The sequence below is a fragment of the Rhopilema esculentum genome, unplaced genomic scaffold, assembly GCF_057945365.1.
Source record: "Rhopilema esculentum isolate cy_ngs unplaced genomic scaffold, ASM5794536v1 HiC_scaffold_24, whole genome shotgun sequence".
Taxonomy (NCBI): domain Eukaryota; kingdom Metazoa; phylum Cnidaria; class Scyphozoa; order Rhizostomeae; family Rhizostomatidae; genus Rhopilema; species Rhopilema esculentum.
The window spans coordinates 99,662-124,449 of NW_028300835.1; the positions used below are offsets into that span (position 1 = coordinate 99,662).

General features: G+C 35.4%; 2 protein-coding genes across 3 annotated transcripts; one reads left to right on the forward strand and one right to left on the reverse strand.

Annotated features, from left to right (window-relative positions):
- The first annotated feature begins 2,917 nt into the window (after nt 1–2,917).
- LOC135689705 (uncharacterized) lies at nt 2,918–13,177 on the forward strand. Of its 2 annotated transcripts, XM_089115318.1 has the most exons (10): nt 2,918–2,937; nt 3,047–3,116; nt 3,558–3,662; nt 5,706–6,030; nt 6,710–6,873; nt 8,413–8,722; nt 9,198–9,382; nt 10,218–10,535; nt 11,156–11,461; nt 12,545–13,176. In XM_089115318.1, the coding sequence occupies exons 3-10, from the start codon at nt 3,581–3,583 to the stop codon at nt 12,835–12,837; spliced, it is 1,983 nt and encodes a 660-aa protein (XP_088971444.1). In that variant the 5' UTR covers nt 2,918–2,937; nt 3,047–3,116; nt 3,558–3,580; the 3' UTR covers nt 12,838–13,176. The 2 variants fall into 2 exon arrangements, with proteins under 2 accessions (XP_088971444.1, XP_088971445.1); XM_089115319.1 differs by lacking the exon at nt 3,047–3,116 and having other exon boundaries at nt 12,545–13,177.
- A 3,760-nt stretch (nt 13,178–16,937) lies between these two features.
- LOC148957461 (cilia-and flagella-associated protein 96-like) lies at nt 16,938–22,488 on the reverse strand. The gene is made up of 7 exons (XM_089115313.1): nt 22,261–22,488; nt 21,355–21,574; nt 20,648–20,861; nt 20,020–20,122; nt 18,915–18,991; nt 17,572–17,750; nt 16,938–17,159 (listed from the first exon to the last, which is right to left on the reverse strand). Exons 1-7 carry the CDS (start codon nt 22,349–22,351, stop codon nt 17,111–17,113), a joined length of 933 nt encoding a protein of 310 aa, XP_088971439.1. The 5' UTR covers nt 22,352–22,488; the 3' UTR covers nt 16,938–17,110.
- Nucleotides 22,489–24,788: the final 2,300 nt, after the last annotated feature.

Genomic DNA, 24,788 nt, shown 5'->3' on the forward strand with positions numbered 1-24,788 from the left:
AGAAGTTGTCCTGGCTTTTGGAATGCAAAGATTATTTTTAGTTCGCAAATCATAATGTACATTTCTTGTTTCAAAAATCTCACTCATGAAACTAGGGTTCAGGTTATGTTTGGTTTTGTATATTTCTATCATCAAGTACTGTAGATTGCGTTGGTGAATTGATACTGCATTATCCAAAGTCAGCAATGCTTCGTAGTCAGCATGACTGTCTTTATAAACAATTCTGAGTGCTCTTTCGTGGATTTTATTTACTTTAGCATTCAGACATCTGTCATGGAACATCCAAATTAGGGGGCAGTAACTAAACTGAGCTTTTATGAAGCTGTTCATTAGGAGACGCAGTTTATCAGAACCCATAAATGGCGAAACTCTAGCAAGAGCATGCAGTTTTTGGCTGGCTCTTTTGCATAAATTTGAGACGTGACTTTTGAAATTAAGATTTTTATCTATTATCACCCCTAGCAGTTTTTCTTCAGAGCTTTCTTCAACAATGGCCTCACCGATTTTGATCTTAAAGTCATCTTGATTTGTTCCAAAAGTAAGAAGATGACATTTCCCTGCATTCAATTTCATAAAGTTTTCTGGAAACCATTTTGATAAAATAAGAGCATCAGTTTCTAGCCGTTCTAAAACTTTATCTAATTGACAGTCAGCTGCAAAAATCGTAGTATCATCAGCAAAGTTACATACTGCAGTATCAGTTACCATTAAGAATAAATCATTAATATATAAATTAAAGAGAAGAGGCCCAAGGACTGATCCTTGTGGTACACCTGCAAAGGTTTCTCGCCAAGTGCTGAATGAACCATTTAATTTTACCCTTTGTCTTCTACCGGACAGGTAATTATAAATCAATAATTGAGCATCTTTACAAAAACCATAGGCATTTAATTTCGCAATTAATAGCTCATGGTCTATGCAATCAAACGCTTTTGAGAGATCCATTAGCAAGGCACCAACCACCCCTTTTTTATCTAGGGAATTCTTGCAGATATCCATTAATCTCAACAGCGCATGCTGTGTGTTGAAACCTTTCCGAAAACCACATAAGTAGGGAACTAGGAACGTATCCGCGAAGTCGACCATCTGAGCATATAGAAGCCGTTCAAAGACCTTTGATAATGCGGATAGAACGGTGATAGGTCGATAGTTTCGTTTTTCTGTAGTTTTGTCACTTTTGAATAGTGGAGTTATGTCTCCTAATTTAAGATCTTCAGGAAACGTTTTCTGGAGCAATGAATTATTGAAAATTGTCGTCAGTAATGGTGCAAAAATGTCTTCGTTTTCTTTCAGTATCCGCGGAGGAATACTTTCAATTGTAGACGCTTTTTTTGTATTTAGTCTCAATAATTCATCATTGACTGCCTGCATTGTAATTGGTTTGAATTCGAAGAATGTGCCATGGTTTACCTTATCCTTAATCTTGCGGATGCTGGGATGATGTTTATATTTTTAACAGCAATTTCAACAGGATCCAGCAAATGGTCTGTCGAATTGAGAATGCATTCACCAGGGGCAATGTCAATTGTCTTTGTGATATTTGTAAAAAATTCATTAAGGATCTCAGCTATTTCACTGTCATTCGTAATAAACTTATCATTTTCGATAAGCGTAATACTTGAAGAGGTTTGTACCTTGTCAGTAAAAAGTGGTTTTACAGTTTTCCAGAACTTTTTATTGTCAGTGACAGAATTTATATCAAGGTTACCATAATATGATGTTTTTGCTTGTCGCAGAATTTTCACACACCTATTTCTTTGCTTTTTAAAAGCGTTCCAGTTTTCAGAAGTATTATGCCTGTTTAATCTGTTACGTAACTGTGAACGGAGCATAATTGCCTTTCTTAAAGTTTTCGTCATGAAGGGTGCATCATTTGCGCGTAAATATTTCTGTTTTAGAGGTACATGGTTATTCAGAACTTCTTCGACTACAGAATTAAAATTTTCATATTCAGAGTATGCTTCGCTGCTCTTAGCTAGATTGCTTCTAAGGTCACTGCGAAACTTTATAGGATCAAATTTACTGTAGTCTCGGTATGTCACAATCCTTGGACCTCTTTTTACAAAACCACTCTTTAACACTGTTAGTATCATTAGATGAAAATCAGACAATCCCACTTCTATTGTCGTAGTGTTTTGAAAACCAGAGGTTTTATTCGTTAGAAACATATCAATGGAAGAGGGATTGTCATCACGAATTAAAGGCATCACGAATTGGCTTAGATATAGCCACATAAGGACAAGCTCTTGCCTCATCAAACTTCTGTAATTTGGTCTTGGTTCATAACTTTATGAACCAGGCCAGAATAACAGTGATCTGTTTGCAAACTTTGAACCTCCCACTGGCCATATCTCGCCAAATTTGGAACATATCTAACTGATTTTGCACAATAAGAGGTATTTTATGCCAATCTTTCAGATTATGCGGCCAAATTTTAGAAATTCTAAAAATAGATTTTTGGTGCCGTCACACTTCGCTACTATATTCAGAATCAGACCATAGCAGTAGAATATAGAAACCATAACAACGTGTGCAAAGATATGTTTATGAAACAAAAGACAAAATAAAAGCTCAAAAAGCATAGACTTTGAAGCTTTGTTGTACAAATACTGACAATTTAAGGTAGGAAAAAGGTGGAAACATGAGATCTAAAGATTCAATCAGATCTGAAACATGAATATTCTAACTAGTTTGAAATTCACAGGTAATTAAGAAAAATTATTTCAATTCCAATTTTTTGGATTGAAGTGAACAATGACGCTAATTCTTGCTGAGAGAAGCTGAAATTTCAGTGAATTTCTTCAGCTACAAGAACTGTTTGTAAAGATTTCAAATCATAATATTTTGGAGTAAATGTAAATATAGCATTTGTATAAATGTTGGAAATTTTTAAAGATAAATCATATGGATCTTTGAAGGAAATAGGACGTTCTTGAGGTAACAATGCATTTTTAGAAAAGTCATTTTCTTACGAATGTATCGTCTTTTTTTATATAACTCTCGGCTAGAATTTATGTCGAATTAAAGTTGTTTCATCTTTGATAAGATCTACATTTGCAATACAAAACTTGGTTTTGGAAGTTGAGCACAATCACAACAGAACAAGCACTAATTGGGTATGTAAAATACTCCAGGCCTCTAAAATTGTGGGGAGTTACATATTATTGTTATAACTCAACCTGAACTTTGGAATTAATGAGACTACAGTTATGTGTCATTCTTCCCCGCTACATTTGAAAGTTTATCTGCAGGAGTTGGTTATTTTAAGATTTGCGCTTTGTTGAGGAAGAAATTTGCATATATGTCATCAGACCATCTAGATACATTTTGCATCTCATTACACATTAAGATATGCAAATTGAAAGTTTTCTGTTGCCGTGTACGTTTGGATAGAAACATGAAATCGATGCTAAGTTTCATTGCTTCTAGCCATGAGTCTTGGCAAGGTACACTTAGTAAGTCAATCCATTGTTTAAGGAAACTTAAGGTGTCGTCATAGTTTTAAGCAAGGTATATAACAGATTCGAACATTAAAAAATCTTCAACCTTTCTGTCAGACCTGAAGAGCCTCTGATGCAAAATGCATAAAATACTTTACATCTGGTATGCTGCTATCTATGTTGCGTCCCTTGAAGCTTCCAGCGATGAAACGTTGCCTTCAGGTAAGTGGAAAGTCTTTTACAAGACTATTTCTGGGTCAAGGCCCAAGCTTTTAAAGGCATGTTAAATTTGTTATGCTATTCAGCTAGTATTTCTGGTTTTGCCTATGCATAATAATAATAATAATAATAATAGAAATATTTATACAGGGTAAAAACCTTTTCAGTGCCAAAGGCACTGTCATCAATAAGGGCCCTGTTGAAGGTATCATATCAGATGTCAGTGAGAGCACAATTTACAATCACTAATGGAAAGGCCTCTAAGGGGTGTTACATAGACTTTCTACATACGGGGTAGTCAATCCGCAGTTATCAAAATTCACCTTACAGAATCAAAAGCAAATTGCACATATTCTGCACATCTTCTTGAGCACATAAAAGGCCACTAGTCATAGTAATTTAGACTGTTTACTAAAATAATCAGTTTAAACACATCAATTCCATTATTCCTGTTTTTGATATTGTTATATAATAGTTGAACCTATAAGTATCAAAAAGGTAAATTGTTAAATCAGGTACCTAATAGTATCAGATCACAAGGAAAATATCTTACTTATTCTTTTCGGATGGAGCCCCCTGTATATAAAAACTTCAATTACCCCCTTGATGGAAAGGCCCACAAAATTTTTTTGGGATTCTAGGGTAAAAAAGGATTGATAAAAATAGGTCTCGTCAAAGCCAGCATCGTCCACAAACTGCGTTGCAAATTACACATAGTTCTATTCCCACTCTTCAGTATGATTAAGTCTTCGTCTTCTCATGACTAACTGTGTTTCAAATAAAATTCCACGTAATTTCTTGTACCAATAAAAACTGATGTTGCTTTCCGACTGGATGAAAATCTAACAAGATGTCATGTTCATATTTCTAAATTTATCATTGGCATATATAAAGGGAAGCCGTTTGATAATTTTTGAGCTGGTTTTCATAGGTGGTTCTACAGGGGATGTTGGGAAATGTGCGACATTCAAAGAGCCATGGGTTTGCTATTTACTTGGCAGATCTGGCCTTAAATACTGTCACAGGACAGTCACCCCCCCACATTAATTTTTAGCTTTGCCCATACAGAAGTGGTCAATATCAATCCAGACTGCTTACAGTAACATTTGATTGCATTGAATGATTTAGAATTCCAGAAGTTTGTAATTGACAGAAAGGATCCTCCTGGTTATTTTCTAGCTTTAATATAATTGGCTTGATCGGTATTCGTTTTTGTTCTAAACGCTATTTCAAACCTTTAAGGTACGTGCGACCTGTATTTACCAACTGTCCAATCAAAACCCTCTAATTAGCAATTGCTGTAAGCGAAATTCTGCAAGTGCAATTCGATAATCAACCGGTGTAAGACAAACTTCCTGTCTAGCCCCTTTTTGGAAGGACTACCTAGAGAAGATATTTGTCGACATAATAGGCTTAAGAAATTAGGTTAGCTTAAAAACAGGGGCTCACCTAATTGGGTATTATTTGTCGTTTCTCCTGCGTGCTGCATTATAGCATTTCTACTTCTGTGCCCCTGCAACTTGTTGCAACCATCCATTATAAAACATGACAATGATGTGTCTTTCCATATCTTAGGGGTAATAAAAAACATTCTAAGTAATAATAATAATAATAATAATACCTTTTTCACTATTTGTTTGACAATAGTGTCAATAATACACTAACACAACACTAATAAACACTAACATGAAGTGGTTTAAGAGATTGCATTATGGAAGTTATTGAATGCAAGCGTTTGGAGGAGCATTGATTTTCGAAATACCAATCTTTTATAAGAACTTTCAATTGACTTGCATTTTTAGATGATTTCATTTCATTTGGAAGATAATTCCAAATCTTTGAACATAACTTGTAGTGTTAACCTTTGGAACAGATAGGGTATCAATTTTTCGAAGATTATAGCTTTTGGGTTTTGGAAGAAGTGATTTCATTTTCATCTGTGTACATAGCAATTAGGTTACAAACAAGTATCGAGTCTTTAATTAATATTTCTAATTATATAGCCACATGGCATATCAATTTTATTAAAATAACATATTTCTTTAGCTTTCTATCAACCTGGACCTGGTGTCATAGTAAAGACATGGAACTCTGCCAAATACTACGATATCGGCAACTTCACAGGTATTAGGAAATTTCCAAACTGCCCAAACAATATCGAAAACATAAACAACTTTGAATACAGTCAACAAAATATTGTAAAAAGGCATCAATATGGGCTATACCAAGCCATATTTGCCTCTACACAAAGTGGTAAGCACAGGTTCTTTGCTACATGCAAAATGAAATGTCGGGTGTTCATTGACATATACCTGCCAACTCCAGTGAAAATATTGGATATCACTAGCAAGGCAAGGACTGCTTTGACTAGGTAAGTTAGTTAAGAAACTTACGGAGTTCTTCTATGACAATGCAAGCTATGGCTTTGATATTTTAATTCTATCCAGATTTCGATCTAGATATCATTTGGACTCCTAATACTGTAATACCAGGATTTTCCGGTGGCAAAAGACCATTTCATTTGGATCTCATACAGCAACAAGAAGAAAGCCATCCCGATTAACACAGCTGTGTGGTCCAGCTAATCATCCCCCAACTCATCCGCTACAAAAAACTGATTAGCAGGAAATGAACACTTCTACTATCGCATTTGTTTTCTGAGTGTACTAGGCTAGACTCGGTTGCATTACGTATTGACGCAACCTACGCACATATGCAAAACCTACTCAAATTGAACATCCCCAACATCTAGGCACTTATCTCTAGAAATTGGATTGTTACAGCGATCTGTCAATCAAAATTGTGCAATCAATAAACGAGTGAGAGGTATCGCAATTATTGGTTGGCCAATTTTGGTGGTTAGAAATTCACAAAGGGCTACCTTTGCATTGAAAAGTAGCTCGTACATACAAGTATACAACTTATTTTATGATATTTAAAAAAAGTAAGACCAAAGTTTTTGCTTTCGATATTATTGTGCAATGCAAAATAATTAGATATAACCTCATACCCAAAATTTCTTTCAATTTCTTTAACTGCTACCATTTTAGTCACTCCAAATTACTCGTCGATCTGCTACAGGGATTCCGATACCAAATTACAGTCTATCACTATGGAAACGAGACACACCCAGGTTTCTTTCAGCTTGGCGTGCAATTTCCAAATTCAGCAGAATTGATTCCAATAGGCAAAGAATTTCTACATCGGTCAATGGGTACGTAAAATTTAACTAATGAAAGCGGAGAATATAATACGTATTTAAGGGGCTTAAACGTCTTTGGGAAGGGGGGATTGCTAAACATGTTAAAAATCAACAACAGGGCAATTTTATGTATGGTTTTCAGTGCATTTGGGAAATCATTGGGAAAGTCTCCCCCGCTTCCACGGTCCCTGATATTAACTTCAGCCATTAAGTAAAACACTGTTATGTACAGCTAAATTTTTCATCCTATAGAATGATAATAATAATAATAAAACACGAATGTTTATACAGGAATAACCTATCAGTATGACAATTATACTGTTATCATTAGGGTCCTGTGCGTAAGGTACAAACTAAAAGGATTAAATTAAGCTAGCTAAAAAATTCATATAATTAAAAAAAGTCATGTACTTGTGTTCTGAATAAAACCCTAGAGTCTAATTTTCTTGCTGAAATAGGGATGTTGTTGTAAACATGCGCAGCAGCCACAGAAAAACTTTTACGACCAAATTCAGTTTTCATCTGGTCATTTAAAAGTCATTGGTTTACATGACGTGCAGTCAGCGTTCAATTCCTAGCAAAGCTCCTTGGCAAATCAAATGACTGTGCTTAACTTTTCTAAAGCATCCCCTCTAAGATCTAAGGTAATTTTGATTTTCTATTAAACCCCATCTCACTTTTATGAGAAGACCGGTATTGTTTGTTGCCACATTGGAAATTTGATTTCGGGTTCAAAGATGTTAAACAGTGAGTGTGATAGGTGATCAGCGAAACAGGAGCAAATTTGGAGCTTTTAATGAATTTTTGATAAAGTAAAGTAATACCAATCAAATGGATAAAGTTTTTTGCAAATTCTTCGAAAAGGTGGTTGGAAGATTTTTAATGAGAAAAATGATGATAATTTACAGTAAACAAAAAAAGACTTTTCGTTTCATTGAGTTAATTCAAATTAGATACATTTATCGTGTACACTCTTTCTTTTATAAGAACCAGTAAATTTAAGTTCAGGCTGACTGTTCTTAATTTTTTCGAAAATCTGAGGCTGGATTGTTCTTAATTTGTTCTTGAATTAAGAGGGTGTAAGCAGTGAGATTGCTAGCTTTTTCGCTCTAAGGAGGTGTTCAGACCTCATTTGCCAACAAAGTAAATGAGACAGCCTTAATTTGCTGAAAAATTTGAATATTCACCGAAAAAGCACCCACACATCGCTAAAAATCCATGATTTTGAGAAAAAACGTTGTTAAAAATTGCATTTTGTAGAAGCTCAGCCTCAGATTGTTCTTAATTTGTTTTTAACTTTTGACCAGTTTTGAGGCTCGTGTTCTTATAAAATTGTTCTTATAAAAAAGAGTGTGGTCACCATAAACTGAGGCTTCAGGATCTAAAAATCCCTACTCAGAAAGAAGTTTCAACTTCCAGCCTTTCATTAACCCATCCAGAATCCATCAATTGAGGGGCACTCATTCGAAGGGAGGGGGGGGGGCTCTTCCAGGGATTTTTGGTACCTCTCTTACACATATTAACGCCAAAATTCTCGACAATACCTTGCAGAATACTACAAATTAACGGGCTTGCTTGTCGAAAGATACCAACCATCAATTTCCAAAACTGACAGCACTCAAGTGACAGCGGAGAAAGTCGAAGAGACCATACAGAACCAAGACAGCCTGTCCTCGTTTTCATGTAGCGATAGACTGTATATTGAAAACTTTGAAAATTCGAGTTACCTCAACTGGAAGTTCGTCGGCTATTTGAAAGTGCCTGAAAGTGCAAGCTACCAGTTTAAAATGACGTGCAACAAAGTGTGTGAAATCTTCATAACAAAAGACGAAATTGAAAAACGTATCGGAATAAGTTTACAGTAAGTGTTGATGGCTTTTGAATAACTATTTATTTTCATTTGACTATAAAGTAACTCTTGACAATATAGAATCATTCAACAAGAAAAATTTCTGGTAATCCCTTCTTGAAACAATACTATTATCAAACTTCAAATAGCAGCAAGTTTGTTGCTGGCATCCTTTAAATTATATGCTGAAAACACATTGAAAATAAATTCAGATCTCTCCATTTCGTCTCTTATTCCTTGATATCATAATTATATTTCTAATTGTATTTGTATTTCTTATATCTTAATTATAATTGCATTGTATTTATTTACTTCAAACTAGGTTAACTAACTTTGGAATTTTAGATATGTTCAGGAAACGCAACACTGCATCTTCATATATTTTCACAAATAGGTTTTTACATCTTTTCAGCTGTCAACAAAACATTACTGATCTTCTTGTGTGCAAAAATAAAGCTTGAAATATAATCCTTGATTAATCTTTTAGCACAACGAGCCAACCTGAGACAGTAGTAAATGCTGGGGCGCTGCAGCCTAATAAAATGTACCCAATAAAGTTATTTTACCAGCCGGGGGAACTGTCGCGGGAGATAAAAATATTGCACAAAAACAATAAAAGTACTGAAGAGTTCTCAAATTCGTGGGAAAAAATGCTTTATAACCTAAAAGAAGGTACAATTACTTTTAACTGATGAACATTGAACATTAAAGCAATGATGAAAATTGTTATTAAAAAATTCATAGTAACAAAAGACAGCTAACGGATTTCTGATATGCAAATCCGATTTTTGAATGTGAAATTTAGAAAAACAGCTTGCAATTGAGTGTCATTAACCAACAAAATGCATGGTCACAGAATATCGCGTGATGAGATTAGTTTTGCTCTTGATATCTCCTGAAACTTTTATTTTTCTAAAAATAGTTGATCTGACACAAAAGGATTCACATGCATTTGCAACTCCACCTTACATTGCAACAGGTGCCATGAATACAAAGAAGAAAACCAGATAGTAGCTCAAGCTGGCACTGAGTAGAGATGGGTAAGGGATGTCCCCCCCCCCCGACAATTTTTACACCAAATCCTTTCCATACTAAGAAACCAGGCCCACCGAGAGGAGAACTGGGGGCAGATTGCCCGGGGCCTGAGCTGAGAGGGTCCCAAAAAGTTATATTAAAATCCCTAACATCGATCGCAGTTACAGTTTTGACGTAATTTAAGGAACAAAATATGTTTGCTGCAAACCCCGGAAATTCGCTCGGAATTACACTCATTACACTCATTTTACACTCAGTTATGAAGGAAATATACTCCAGTTTGACAATTATTAGGGGGGGCTCCAGCCCCCAAGCCCCCCTCCCCTGGTTCCGACGGGCCTGATATGTCTACGCTTCATACTGAAAATTTGTATTATTCCTCTGTAAAGGTATTTATGCCAAAATTCAGAACGGGTTCCTCTCATGTCACCCCATTTTCTTTCGGCCTAATGCTTCAAAATTTGACTCATAGCTGAATCACAAAAGAACATGCCAGATCTGTTGATGTGGACCATAAGCTCCACTTCAGTTGCTGTAAAACTGCCTTCACAGCCAAGGCTACCAAAGAAAGATAATTGGACTTCTATGCCGAAACATGAAATACACTACTTCCAATATGACTACAGAAATGAAGAACATAAAGTTAATATAACCTTGGGACATCGTGTTCTGGTAGCAGGACTACATAAGAATACAATCTACGGATTTTATGCTCATTTTTTTGGAAAAATCAACGAGAAAGATCAAAATATTGTGTCAAGAATAAGATACAAAAGAACAGATGAAGATGGTAAGCTGCTCTTTGACTTTCGTATCTTTTTTAGAGCATAAAGTGCTAGACATTTCATACTGTAAGGAGATTACAGATCGACAACGGAATTTACCAGGTATATATACTTTCCGAAAGCAAAAAAGCTTACATTTGAGACTGGAAAAATAACAATGATTGTTTTTACCAATTCTACATAACTCAGACCTTAAACAAACCCTGTAGTCCATAAACATGAGAGGGTTCGGGAAGTAGACAAAGGGGATAGCAAAAAATAAGCAGTTGCATTTAGGTGTTACGAGTTTTGAAAAAATTCTGCCGAAATAAACTGCTCTGGATCAGTTGATAAAAACAGTATGGTGCTACATAGCCGGATTTGCTACCGAGCAGGCCGTCCCGCAGGTTACGCTTGGTTCTTGATATCAAACCAAGCCGACTTAAAAAAGTTAATAGTAGCTAACCTTCGGTAGGACACTTTTCATAGCGCTTTTCATTTCCATATAGAAAAGGAATGGGGTACATTGCAAGCCATTTTGCATAGCCTCAAACACTGTCTAGATTGTAAATCGCCACTTTTAGTAAAAAGTATGCAGGTACCAGTAAAAAGAAGTTCTGACATTTTATCAGATTTTACAATTCAGTTCCAGACTCTGCCCCTGCGAAGGTAACTGCTACCACAGAGTCTCCGACCTCGATTAAGCTGACCTGGAGCCCAATCGCTGACTCCTCTTTGATGAATGGTGTTGGCCGTGGGTACGAGTTACGACATAGAGCTAAAGATTCAGGGCTAACTGACTGGAAATCTAACATCATATACGGTATTCAAAACAGATTTTTCGTATTGGAGAGGCTGAAAAAAGGCACATTGTATGAGTTCAAAGTAGCAGCAAGGACGAGGAAAGGGAGTGGTGTTTTCAGTAATGTTGTTCAGAAAAATACAAACAACGGTAAGGATTTAAGTACATAGAACATAGAACACAGATTGAATCAGCCATTATGAATCAGCCATTATGAATCAGCCATTATGAAACAGCTATTATGTCTTCATATAAGGCGTCGTTTGATACGCACAAGTGAGTTCACTATATGTCATATACACGAGTAGGTATATATTTCACTCTTTGACATTATGTAAATTAATTATGTAAATTATTGGCTGTAAATTATGTAAATTTGGTCTACGCGAAGTTATCTGTACCAAAATTCTCTCTTCTTGCTTTGCACTTACGAAAAAGGAAGCTGATATTCAACAGAGCCTCTGTCAAAAAAGCGTGCAATACTGAGATTTGACTAGAGTCCAGAAAAGGGTGTCGCCTGAGGTGACGCTAACAGTTCTCTGTTCCTGCGGTAGCCCCATCGTCGAAGCATTTCCTGCTAAAAATGACAATAGATTTGTCGTAAATGATTCGGACAGCAATGATAGAATTGTATTACTTACCTGCACTGTGTGATCTTATTCTCGATATAATTCGTAGAATCTACTTGCCACAGTAAGTTTGATTCATTTCTTCTGATATTAGTATTGGAAAGAGATGATCTTTAATATCTTTGCAAAAGAAAAAGAAATATAAGCTATAAAACGGCCATATTTATTATCAAGAAGAGGGATCATTACAATAATTTTACAATAATGCAGCCTTGTAATTTTCTAAGCTCAACGTGTACGGATGCATATATAAATGCATGAAGACGTTCTCTTGAAAACAAAAGAAAAAGTCTTGAAATTACTTTCAGTATTATTGTATTAGCAAAATTGTAGGTACAAGCATTGTGGTACAAAATTTAAAAATGGCTTTGAAAAAAGCAAACATTTTGAATTATGCTTAAGCTTTTTGTCTGACACTCTTCAGAGTACAAAACTTAAGAACATATATCGGAAACAAGAAATAAATATATATGTATATATACAACTAGTTGCGGATTAAAGTAGACCAATCAGAATTTCAAGCACATGACTGTGGAGGTTGCCAAATCACTGTCAGACGAAAAGCTTGTGGTTTTCTTCTAAGCTATGATTTTCTTATTTATAGAATGCCTGATAGTTGAAGACGACCCTACAAGCTTTCACACGAATATTCTATTTGCTGATAAAGCACTAGAGCGTCATGTAGATAAAGTTATTCATGTGAAAACAGTTGAAGAATGCTTCAACCAATGTCGACTCTGCATTGAACAAAGAGCTGGTTGCCACTGTGAATCTTTCAACATAAGCAAGAAGATGTTTGAAGGGACAATGGTGTGTGAAATAAATTCTGGTCATCATAAGGAATTTCCATCAGATTTTGTTGACCGTGAAGGGTACCAGTACTATATTGTAATGTAAAGTTACATCTCCCGTCAAAGTTTTTTGTCTATTATTCAGGGGCAGAGCCAAGAAAATTTTTGGAGCGGCGAAGAGGCGATTTTTGCCGACAAAAAGGGGTGTATCTCACTCTTTGAGGGTGTAGTCAAATAATAAATACTCCTGCATGCTACCTTTATTCGTTTCTCTTTCAAAGTTTTTACTCTAGGCACCTCTGATATTATTGTAAATAGAGTACCGAAGTGATGACGTCATGAAAATATACTTTTAGAATTTTTTAATTTTGATCCCAGAACCTGAAAGAGCATCGTGAAATACCTCTAAACTTGCAAATTCAGTTAAAGGCATTACAAAGATATGGCCACATGAGCACAGGCTCTTGCCCCATCAAACCTCTGTAATTTGGTCTTGGTTCATAATTAATAACAGTAATCCGTTAGCAAACTTTGAACCTTCCATTGGACATATCTGGCCAAATTTGAAACATATCTTACTAATTTTGCACAATGAGAGGTATTTTACGCTGTTCTTTAGGATTATGTGGCCAAATTCAAGAAATTCTAAAAATAGATTTTTGGTGACGTCACACTTCGGTACTCTTTTGTCAATAGCATCCATCTCTTCTCGCTCTTCTAAAAAGGTCAGTGTAACATAATTTTCAAAGCCAGAGTCCAGAAAAGTTGTTAACCCTCCTTCAGACAAAAACATCCCAGAAGGCAAACTTTCATCACAAAACAATAAAAATTGGGCGTTGCTTGGGTGTGTCAGAGGAGCATTTATTGTTCTTCGTGGACCTTCCCCCGGTCAGTGGGCGTGCAACCATAAAATTTTCCTGACTCTGCTCAAAGCTACAGTGTTTTCATTGCCTGCAGGTATGGAGATAACTCTACACATAAAATTCTTTTTTGCAGGTGGGGGATTGTAGGGTCTTGAAGTTTTCTATTAGAAACTGTAATAGTTTGAAAAACATTTTGTCTGCATGGCATTGTAAGAACATTAGGCAGGCATTGTAGATTGATATACTGTTTTGAACGAAGGTATTACAGCTCTTGGCACATTACGGCACATACAGGGGTTTGTTTTATATGAAACTATGAAAATTACTACCTTTTGTAACGAAAATGATAGAAAATAATAGCTTTACTGATTGGTCACTCGCGGCACTGATTGGTCAACTATACCGGTCTTGTGCTTGCGTTTTTCTGATTGGCCTATTTCGATCCACAACTGGGTATATATTTTTCCATCGTGTTTTTTCGGAACCTATTCTGACGTTTAATGCTCTGAGGAGTGTCAGACGAAAAAGCTTTTAGTATGTCGTAAAATGTTTGCTTTTTTCAAAGCCATTTTCAAATTCTGTACCGCAAAAAAATTGTTCAAATAATAGCTTTGTTAATTTTGAACTACGTTTACGAGAATCGATATTAAATAAGAGCCGTTTAAACAGGTTGACATAGAAAAGGTAAGGATACATAACTTTGCACCCTTTTTCTAAACGTTCTTATAATTGAATGTCCCGAAAAGCGTAGCAATCCTTAAGAAAAAATAGGATGTTAGGATGTTAATCTGAGAAATTTAGGACAGATATTTCTTGGCTTATGTTCATCATATCCAGGTGAACTGGATACTTCTTCAAAACCATTCCGGTTTTACGTTAACCTTTACAATGATTCTTTTGGATGGCTTTATATCTTTTTCAGAGGTAAAACCCTAAGTAACCCAGCTCTCACGCGAAATTTCACTGAAATTGATAAAGCATTAATTTGCGAAAGCACGACCAATAACAAGGCTCCTCTAGCAGATCCAGCATTCACTTTTTTAGCGTTCCAAACAGTCTGTATTGTAATGAAATTTGCATATTTACTTCAATGTTATCTTTTCACGATATCTTGAAACAAGTTAACAAGCGTTTGTAGATTAACAGACAAATTTGCGACAAGCTTCTGAAGACAAATCTATTGATCTTTGGTTTCTTGAATAGTGTACACCAGCGACAAAACGAGAGTGGATTAGAAAGTGCTTACCAATACTTCACGGCTCTTCAAACCATCTTTTCGTCAGTAATTCTTCTTATAGTTGCTTTTCGACAAGTTTGCAAAAGTTAGGCCATTCGAGTTTCCTTTGCAGCATTACACGTTGCTTAACAAATGCTTCATGAAGTCCAGAAAACCTGTCCCTTGCAGTGTAATCTGCAGCATGGGTATTGATTACAAGCCAAACAAAGACAACAGTACAAAGGCAGTTAATCGAAATGCAGAAAGTCGTTGGAGAACTCCCATGATAATTGAAGCCTTTTGGAGCATTATGGCTTATGGTCCTTGGGGAATACCGTAGGCCATTAGATGTTACAGCAAGTAATTGAATACTTTAAAACGTATATATTTTTTAGATAGATTTTTTAAAACTAATCGTTTTAAGAAAAAAGGCAAACAGAAACTATATCGCTTGCAAAATTTTCAAACATTCTTGCCTTTTCTTGACCGCAAAATAAATATCGCAATCTTTAAGTTCTCCTGAAAATGCATAGACGTGTAATTTCGAAAAGCTTGTTTTTTTTCTGTGGAAGTTTATTCTCAATAAACACCTCCTTATGATGGAGAACTCCCAATCAATGACACGCCCAAATAACGGACACTTCCCAATCAAGGAAATCCCAAAACGGACACAAATAAATCACAACAAACCCTAAATAAATGACAAAATCAAACACCTTCGAAAATGGGCAACTTTAGAAAACGAAGTCGATTTTTCCTAGTTATATAGGCTTTGCGATAGGAGTCATATAGGCAAGCTCTCTACAACGCAACGGATTCTTCGGGTTTCGAATGCAAGAAATTTTCCTTGAATAGTTCATTGGTTTAGACCGTAGGTTGCAAAGTACAGTATACTTTCGACAAGTGGCACCCTGAATAATGGGTCTTTTGTTAAGCAGAATCGATCTTTCAGGTCGCTTGGAGGTTCCGCTTAACGGCATTATTACATAGAAGCAAAGGTACTAGCTTTTGAAACAGATTGCAGTTTGAAAAGTTTCCTTGGTATCTTAAATTGACAGTTATGCTCTAAATGGACAATCAAGAAATGCGGAACTCGTCATTTATCTGTACAAAAATAACTGCAACAAAACAGCCAGAATTCTACCTAAGATCGGTCTCTTTGGCGGCCGTTTTCTGGCGTAGCTTTAAGTTTTAGAGAAAAACCTTTCCTTCTATTATTCTTGGTAATTAAGCTTTGCAAGATAACCTCTATCTTTGCAAAATCAAACAGCAAAGTATGCAAGGGACAAAGATATCCCAACTTTTAAAGGCAGGATAATGAATAGAATTTCCTGTATCATATCGTATGTTGCTTATAGTTAGGCTGAAAATTGTAGCCAGCTTTTTGGAGTTCTGCAATAATCTAGCGTCTTTTTCTACGATCTGTTTTACGCAGCCAGATAAGTGAAGGATGAATGTTGGAAAGAAAGAGCGCCGAAAAATGCTTCAATGAATGAGGAGAGACAGCGAGAAAAATTGCTGTCTGTTACTAGACTCAAGGGTCTGCGTCAAGAGAGGAAATTAATGTGAGATTGGTATTGACAAATTCAGCAACTTTCAAACCAACCTTTTTGCCATATAGGTCTAATAGCAGAATAAGTTATTAAATAGGTATTAAACGAGGTATTATAGGTACAATTGCAACTTATCTCTCCCTAATGTATTTATCAGCCTTCTCTGTTAGCCTGCAATACACAGATATCACCTGACGTATAGGGGTCAGTTGATACAAGAATTGAAGCAACGAGCTAATTCGAGGGCGAATATAACGTGGTCTATCAAATGCTGATGAAGTGTTTGTATGATTGACTTTAGGAAGATTGTTTGCTCAATGAGAAAATAGAATGAGTCTTAACAGCGTCTTGAAATTATAATCAATATAAGGAAAAACCTATATAGAATACCCTGTCAACAAACCTACATAGAATAATTGTCACTGTAGGACAGCAATACCTCAATTGACAGTACTCAAACCCCCGTTTACTAGCAAACACATTAACAGCATCTGAAATTTCGTTATCTGTAATTTTGCGAAGCAATTGAAAAAAGCAAAATTTGAGGATCTCCAGAAAACAAAATTTGAAGAGAGCTGGCCTTCTTGATAATTTTTTTCCATAAAAACCTTAAAAACATATCTACATACATTAGGACACTACAGTAGTCTATTAACAAAATCATTCGATCAAAAATCTTGTTCCTTCCACAAATTTTCCTAGAAGATTTCATCCATTTCTTTCTAGCACTCTTGTGTATAATTCATCTCATATTGATACTGTAACTGGCTGTTTATATGTCAAACGATTTATTCGCCTACAACGAAAAATGCCTCGAAATTAGATTACGATAATTCTCAATAGTGAGCCATAATGCATCTTGTAGACAGTGAAATGAAATTGAACGAAACAAGCTCAATAAAAAATCATCAAAAATCATCTACTGGATTTATCAATGGTAATTTCTCTGATTTCTTACGTCCTTTTTGGTAGGGTGGGAGCCTTGTTTTAATAGTTTTTCACTTTGTTAATGATGATAACACTTCATCTTTACCTTTTTCCCAAAAAATTGATAGTTTACATAATATAATTCCGTGTGACACTTCACAAACCAACAATGATTCGCAACCAAAGGGAAACGAGGAGAGTTAAATACGAGCTTCTAAACTTGGTTAGTGTTTGGCAATAAAAAAACGTACAATGAGGCAGCGAATAATCTTCAAACTCACCTTTGAACATTTTGGGATATGACAGACTTCGTAGGGCATGACTTGGGTCCCTGAGATGGTCTAAATATCTTCTTTTCTCCACCATCGTTAAAACTTCTAAATGAGTTTTTATGCACAACGTAAGGATCATTGGAATGAGATGGGTAGCCATTGAAGCAGCCTGCTTTTGAGCCGCCAATCTGTAGGAAAAGATGACAGCAAGTCCATCATGAGTTGATAAGAAAGATGAAAGAACTGAGCTGCAAGATTCCAAAATGGAAGAGGTAAACTTTGTCAAGTGCGTGAGGGACACGGAGCACAGACCAAAGCTCAGGGTGTATTTTAAAGTTTTTTTATCTCTGCACTTATTCCAATTTTTGAAGATTTGGGTGTTGCCTTTAAAAATTTTCATGACCACACCTATCAAACTAACTGTATGTAGTAAAACTTTCGAATCACGCCAGCTCTCATCAAAGCTTTACAAGAGATTTCGACGAGGAGAAGCAGTCTGGATTTAAACATGATTTTGAGAATAAAGATCTCAAAGGAGAAGATGATGAACGAAACAAACTAGAGACTGAATTCGATCAAATTTTAGAGAGATTTCGTAAAATATGATCATTGTTACTGTTATGTTTTCATTTTTATTACTTTTATGCTATTTTATAAACTTGTGTGTCTATTGGTAATAGTAGTTGGTGCAATTTTACTTTTTCAATACCAAATCTCTTCATTTTAGTTTTATCACTGCACAAAATTTAAGTTTATTACTGCACAATAACGATTCATCACCGCACAAATTAGTTATCAGTGCATGTTATAATAAACCCTGCCAAAGCTACAGATTGTCGTGAAACCAAATGGAGGCCAAGAAAACCCAACTTGAAAACAATTCCTTTTAAAGACTTCAAGCCTTCAAGGAATGGAAAGCCTCTGGATATAAGCCATTCTTGATCAAAATGACTCTGCTTTTCATCATATAAGAGATCAAACAGTTAAATTAAAGATTATTGAAGATGACTCAATGATCACATGCAACCTTGAAAAAATTTCTCGAAAAACTTTCTTTTAAAGATAGGGTAGAAATTATTCTTTATGATGATAAAGCACCTAGTTTTTATTAAATTGAAATCAGTAAAGAGAAAGAAGCACTTCTTGTGTTGTGACGAATTAGGTGTCTTATTTCATGTTATTTCATGTCATTATGTTACTAAAAAAAAACTCAAAAACTTATAGCATTGAAATAAACAAAAAGCTGAGTGCTAATCCCGAACTTAGCTTCTCAAAACAAATTAGTATATCACAAGATGGTAGAGTTAAATAATGTTAAATTTCTTTGCTAATGTTCAATTCAGAAATCTAACCTCTTTGCCAGGAGAACTCTGTTTGAAAGGCTTCACCTCTCTTGTATCTGCCTTTGGTTCTCTTAGCGGTGGCAATGCTAAAAGGATAGAAATAATAAGAAGGAGATTGGGTAGAAAGTTAAGAAGTATGAGAGAACAATGGGGATATGGAAGTTTCATCTAGTTTCTATTGCCAGCTACTGCGGAGTGGGAAGGTAATTGGAGCCATCTGATGAATTGTACTTATTTACATCATTGTTTTGCTACAACGCAGTCTTGAAAAACATGTTGGAAGCTTTTTTTTCTTTCTTTATTTAAAGTTGGTACAATTTCTAGCTATGCATACAAGCTAATTAAAACCAACTAATTTAAATTAACAACGCTAAATATAATATAGCATGTTGTGGAGAAATTGCTTCAAACATGTGGAAAATATGGAAGGCTAGGAGAGGAGATTAAACTAAACTTTATTTTTTATTGAGGGCAATTTTTGTCATAAAATCCCCAAATTTCTTTCTTTGTCATCAAAAAAAGCTAAAGAGCCATTAATGACATTTTTAAATTGAAGGACTAATATAAATGTCTCAATTTCTATCTTTTTTAACTTAGGAGAAACAGCTCATTTCACTGTGTATATAAGGTAGTACATAAATCTGCAAGATAGTCTCTCTCATCTTTCACTCTACTTGTTTAACACATGAGTGTCCTTTAGATTGTCATTTCTTTGTAGAAAGCCATTCAATACAATGATCCAATGCATGTCTTCAGGCACGAAATTTTACATTTCCTCTCAAATATATGCATTAAATCTATGCAAATATCACTTGACAATCTGTTAAACCTGTTAAGAATTTTCTTTCATTTCTTTTTAAAAAAGTACCAGTTCATTAATAATGTTATCAGCACTGGTTGGTTACAAAGTTCTTAACTACATGACTTCATATTTAAAAGCAAAATGTTTGCTCAAGAAAGAATCATGTGATAGAATCTCAATAAAGGGCGGCAACAAACTGTAAGTCATATTATGTTGATCCTTAATAGCTATTAATGACTCATAGCTTTAGGGCTTTACACCTTTAGGGTTTTTCAACTACTGCACAAAGGAAACATATCAGTAAAAACTCACGTCTGTCAGCCTTGTAGGGATTCACATCAAAGTACTGCTTAGGACAGAGATTTAGCTTGAATGCTCCTCCTTTCATTTTGCCTTTACTGTCTTCTTGACCTTTCTATTATAACACAATTATGCAAGGGTTGTGTCAATAAATCATTAAGATAATGTTACAGCATAGACACTTAGGCAGGCTTTGAATCAAGCATATTAAGTATATTAAAAACGGCCTTGATTGAAAGTACCAAATATTCAACAGAAGTAGAATCAGCCTGGATCAATTCTTTCATAGAAAACTTTCTAAGATAACTTTCATAACTTTCAGACGCTAAGATAACTTTCATTGTAGAGATTAGGGTTTTTGACAAATAAAGATGCATTGTCAGCAAATAAAAGATGGCTAGGCCACATTTTCAGCAAAAGCAACAACACACTGAACTGAAGTTGAGTAACTATTTCAAGCACTTCCTTCATTTTGAAATTAGATATCAGAAAAATTTAGATACAAAGAGCTTTGGGAATTGGCAATACGCTGCAATATTAGAAATTCATTGAAAAATGTCTGGCACTCCACATGTGGCTTTATAAACACAACCATTATTGCATAACTATTAGAGAAAAACTCAATGTGAAAGGTTCTTACCTTTACTAATTCTCTTCCTCTGTCATATGGTTCAGTTGAGTATGTTTGTGGTTTACCAATTAAAACATTGACATAACCATAACCAGTCCCTTTTCTTAATGGGTTTGTGATGAAGTTTCTTCCAGGTGATGCATATGACTTTTTTCCTTTTCCTAATGGACTAAAAGCATTGACTGGACCAGAGAATGTCCCATAGTGACTATTAGCTCCAGAACTAGAAAAAACATGAAATCAAAGCATAGAACATAAGGCAGATGGGTCTTTAATTTTTTAAAGTGTGCAAAACTATTAGAAACAACTCTTCAAAGCATGGGAAATTGATTCTTTTAAAGATTCTTACCAGAAAAGCATGGTAAAGTTAAGTGTATTGGACTGAAACTAAATGTCAATGTTTGGTCCCGAAATGATGATAAAAATTATATTTTCTAGTTTTTGAAACAATTACCATACTTGTGAATTTTGATTTCATCCCAAATTACAGACAACTTCAATAACTCATGAAAAACCTCTGGATGAGAAACATTCTTCTTCTCTTATTTTAATTATAATATATAAATATCTAAAATTTAAGCCCCTTTTGTAAACCAGCTCCAGATGCACTAGATTTAGACATTAAATTGTAAATCAAGACTAAATTCCTTTGTTGTAAATGATGCCATTGATTTCAATACAAACTTAGCTTAATGCGGTAATAGCTGATAACTTACGGTTTTTTTCCTGAATGACTTGGCACAAATGGTTTCCCTAAGTTCTTTTTTGACTGACTTATTCTTTCTTGCCTTCTTCTCTTAACAGGATCCGTATATGCCTCTCCTTGCATGATTCTATCAAATGATTTATCAAAGTAGCCACTCTGGAGGGCACTTTTAGATTTTGCTCCGCCTGGGAGAATTTGCTTTCCCTTTGAAGCATTGATATTGAATGGCTCTATAAAAATAGTAAAATAACACATAAATTGTTATCAAGATGCTAAAATGTTGCCTCTGTCATAAAATAATATGTAATCAACAACAAGACTTACTTCCAAATATCAATTTTATTTTATGTATAGCCTACTGAAGATTGAAGAATTTCACAATTAACCAAATGGATGACATTGATTACAGAAAAAAGGTACACATGTAAAATAAAATTCTTGCAAATTACATATATTTATTATCTATAGAATATGGTTTTTCTTTTTTATTCTTTTCATAAACAAGAACAGCCCCTTAGGGCCATAACATATAATAAAATGCAATTAATATATTAATAAGAACAACGAACTAGAAAAATGAATCATTCCTATTGCATCGGTGTTGACTGAGAATCTCTGGCTCTTTATGCTAAATCTTAGAAAAATAGCAAGGTTTGCAGCTCAATGTGTCTGACATGATGTTGATGAAAGTTTGTTTATTCCTGACTCTAAGAAACCGTTTATTGATTTATTTTTGTCTCAAAGTTTCATATGTCTCAAAGTATAAACTCCTTTCGTGGAATGAGTTCTAAATCTTCAATATGGGGCCTTTGTTATTGGTGTGTTTAACTTTTAGGCCCCTTGCTTTGTAAACAAATGATGAAACACGTACATACACAGCAGTGCCGCTATAACAAACCAAAATCAAGACACTTACTACTATTAGGAGGTACATATGGGTCACCAATAGATATGTAGCCAAGCTCGCTGAACAATCCTAGTCGATTGAGGTCGTTTCTTGCTTCCATCTTGTTCCTTCTTACTACCTTCTCGCACTTCTTTTCGGTGTGAGCGGCTGTGATTTTGAGTCCTTGTTGCCATGGCTGCTGCTAGTGACAAAACTCCACCGCAGTTTCCGAAAGGCGGTCTTGGGCAGCGCGGTCCCGATTTCAAACACTGATCTAGAAAAAAGACTGATCTGTGTTTTAAAAAAGTCTCTTTTCTAGATTAGTGATCTGTGTTTTATACAAACACGTCACGTACACATTCGAAACGAGCTGTTATTCCCATCTTCTTCCACAAGCACAGGCTTTACGGGATGGAGGCAAAATTCAAAAAATCTAGACCACGCTCTTCTCATTCTTAGAAAACGCCCGTTTACCCATAGGGTACGCTAATTCTCGACAAAAGGCCACATTTATAAGCACGAATTGCAACATCACAAATACTCCAATCATAAAAGTTGACGAATAATTCTTATATTTAGGGTGTACAGCAACCATGTTAAACAACAGATTAATTTGTGGTTGAAAAATTATCAAAATACAATTTTTTACAAGATAATTTTTTCTTAGCAACTTTAAAATGAATGAACATGTACACAATGGAGGTTTCAGTAGTTCATATATCTGGAAAAAATCGCTCAAAACAACATAGAACAATTTGAAAAATGCTTTTCTAGCACAGCGACAGTGATATAAAGGTTAGGCCACCTGCTTGACATATCTTTTACAATAGAATCGATGGAACCTACAACCCAATCGCATAGCAGCCGAGGGCCAGAAAAAAATACAAAACAATATTGTTCAACGGCAGCGGCATATAAGTTTCTGGTGACACACCACAAAATTTGAAGATGGCACGAAAAAACGGAAGCAGATATCATACTGAAAAATTTCTCGTTCTGTACTCTTCAGGATATAAACGTCGGATAAAGACAAAAAAATAAGCAGAAAATCTATATCCAGGTGTTGATCGAAAGCAATATGAGAAGAAGAAAGACACGTTTGATTGGTTCTTTTCTGAACTCTCTCCAAGAGAGAGCAACAGCTTATTAGTCAGAATAGACAACGACCTATTATAAATGCAAACGTTTTGTTTTTGTTAGTTAGTATCAAGATAAATCAAGGAAGATAAATCGTTCGCGGAGAGAAGAATCTCATATCCAACGGACCATTGCCATTTCATTGCGGCGGATCATTGTATATCTTCAGCTTTAGTTTGCCAAGTTTCACAGCCATACAATAGCTGATATCGGACACAGGTTTCATATAACTGTCCTGTAACCGTCAGAAAAACAGCTTTAGATGCCAGAAGAGGCAGCAGCTCACGGAATTTCATCCAGCCGCAGCGCACCCTGCTAATCACCGTGAATTCTGCCTCATCAAAATAAAAGAATTTGTCAACGGTCTCGAGATTACAGTTTCCAAGTTGAGCCTCAGTCAGAGCATTTCTAGCTTCTAGATCAGTAGTACAACATTTAAATCGGAAATCTTTTGCTTTAGATAGTTGGCTTTTAGCATGAATCCATCGTTTACAAGAGGAGCAGAAAATCTAATTGCTGCCGACACCTTTATTACATACTCCACATGGGTGATGACCGGTTTTCTAATTAGTAGCACGGTCGTAGCAGGAGATAAAGACCTTTGGTAGCATTTACACGTAAACCTTTCTGTTCCATACCATTCTTCCAAAGTGAAAACATAGCATCTAGCTCTTCTAAGCTCTCCGCGATAAGAACGGGATCATCTGCGAACAGTAACTCCCATGGCAACCGTTTTCTGATTTTACATGACAAAGCCTCTAAAACTTTTATGAATAGCAAGGGACTAAGCACCGAACCCTGGTGGACACCAACCTTAACAGGAAATGCCTTACCAAGTTTGCCATTAGCATATATAGCCAATACAAAACGAAAGATCCATTCATCCACACCTACTACTCTTAGTGCCTATGTCAGAACCATTCGAGGTACTCTGTCAAACGCATAAGATCCACGAATGCAAAATACTACACCCTGGGTACCAGAGTCTCCATTACTTAGGCTCAGAAATATAATTAGAAACTAGTGACAGAAATTTTTTGAGCTGTACAATACTTTATCCTCGGATTGATGAGGCTCTGGTGCCAAGGGTAGAATACTATAGCAATATTTTAAGCTTTAATTATTGGGCATTGGAAGTTAAGAAATCTTTTATCAAACGTCTTTTAAATTGTCTTGCGTTCTCCTCATTTCTTCCTTCCAATTTTCTATTTCTATCTTAATTTCTTAGAAATGCCTAAATTTATTTTCTGATAAGGGAATTTCCTTGCAAGTTGAAGCATTGAATAAAATTTTAAAATAATGACAAACAGCGAAGAGAGATTCATTTAACAAACCGATAAGTTCGCTGAAGGCATTCAACCCCTAAAACCAGCTATGATTCGGAAATCTCCACTGCGAAGTCTCTCTAAAATACCGTCTCT